Raw genomic sequence first — 1,422 nt, 5'->3', positions numbered from 1 at the left:
AACATCATTTTGTAACTTAATTCCTATCTTAAATCCTAAACTGAACCCTAAATTCTGTTAACTGTATTTCATCCTCTGTTTAGAGATATAAATTCGTGTGGCGACGAATTCAAAGGGACAATTAGAAGTTTCTGTCTAATTGAAGCCAACATAAAACTATTGTCCTCTTTGCTTTTTGGTTCTCTGATTTGGTTCTGGGGCCGACTGCATTGCAAATTTTGGTACTTCTCCTTGTATCCCACGTTCCTTTAGAATCCCTTCTAAGTTACTTTGTGCGTACGCTGAACCAGAACTTATGAGTTGGCTAAACTGTAATTTCTGCCCCAGATTGTAGACGCCATGATCTTGCTATATAGCAAATAAATCCTGAAGACACCCTCAACTTTTGCTGATCCCTTTGGAACATATGATCCCACCCTTTTGCCGTTTTGTACACTCCTTTTGATGCTAAATGGTGATTATTTCATTAATCTTTCTCGAACATTTCCAATTTCTGCCCAAAACATTAGATGAAGAGAACTCGAAACAGACTGTAAACTTGGTCAACTTCATCAAGTGTACACGCGCGAACATCTCATGCAACAAAGCTATGGATCAAATTAGGAACTTGAAATTCATTAGGATATTTGCAAGCTCAAACTACATGACCGACTCCACATGGTGCTTATTGTCCCTTTTTTTCCCAGATAAAAGAGAGTTAAAAAGGCACCGGAGACACTTCACATCACATATCAACCATGTGGCACTAGTCCACAACCGCGGAGCGGTGGCGAACTAGCGTCCACCGTGGTGTGGGCCTCCTCCAGGACCATGGCCTCCGGGGCCATGCCCTCCCGGTCCACCATGGCCGTGATCTCCCCCGGGTCCACCACCCGGACCTCCATGGCCTCCTCCGCCAGGACCACCACCGTGGCTTCCAGGTCCTCCACCGGGGCCGTGTCCGCCCGGACCTCCGCCGGGGCCATGTCCGCCAGGGCCTCCGCCGCCAGGGCCTCCGCCGCCAGGACCACCACCGTGGCCTCCAGGGCCTCCGCCAGGACCTCCGGGGCCTCCGCCAGGGCCGTGCCCACCGGGGCCATGCCCGCCAGGGCCTCCGCCGGGGCCGTGGTGACCGTGATCAGACATTTTGGTGAATCTCTCTCTCAAGGAAATCTCGTTCTCCAAGGTTATGTTAGGTGAGATTGTGTGGTGATTGAAGGCGGAAGAAATGGGGAATTTATAAAGGAAACGAGTGGGGGCCCAAATACCTGACTGGTGACCAAGGAGTCATGTGGAGGAAGACCAGTGGCTTGAAATGAGGCGACTGATTGGTATCCTTTATCTGAAGATGATATACTTCATGTTCCCCGCATTTTAGGCTTTTTATCCATTATCGCATCCACCACGGCCATTTTTCGTTTTCTCCTTACTTGTAAAACTGGC

The 1,422-nt window shown here is 49.3% G+C and overlaps 1 protein-coding gene across 4 annotated transcripts; it reads right to left on the bottom strand.

Moving 5' to 3' along the window:
- Positions 1 to 599: 599 nt before the first annotated feature.
- On the bottom strand, positions 600 to 1,201 carry LOC125312652. Of its 4 annotated transcripts, none has more exons than XM_048271455.1 (2): positions 956 to 1,201; positions 600 to 919 (listed from the first exon to the last, which is right to left on the bottom strand). In XM_048271455.1, exons 1-2 carry the CDS (start codon positions 1,077 to 1,079, stop codon positions 732 to 734), a joined length of 312 nt encoding a protein of 103 aa, XP_048127412.1. In that variant the 5' UTR covers positions 1,080 to 1,201; the 3' UTR covers positions 600 to 731. The 4 variants fall into 4 exon arrangements, with proteins under 4 accessions (XP_048127412.1, XP_048127418.1, XP_048127416.1 ...); XM_048271461.1 differs by having other exon boundaries at positions 600 to 977; positions 1,041 to 1,199; XM_048271459.1 differs by having other exon boundaries at positions 600 to 1,021; positions 1,067 to 1,198.
- Between the last annotated feature and the right edge of the window lie 221 nt (positions 1,202 to 1,422).

Source organism: Rhodamnia argentea, chromosome 1 (genome assembly GCF_020921035.1).
Source record: "Rhodamnia argentea isolate NSW1041297 chromosome 1, ASM2092103v1, whole genome shotgun sequence".
NCBI lineage: Eukaryota > Viridiplantae > Streptophyta > Magnoliopsida > Myrtales > Myrtaceae > Rhodamnia > Rhodamnia argentea.
Note: the sequence above shows the minus strand (reverse complement) of the source record. Positions and strands in the feature narration are given on the sequence as shown.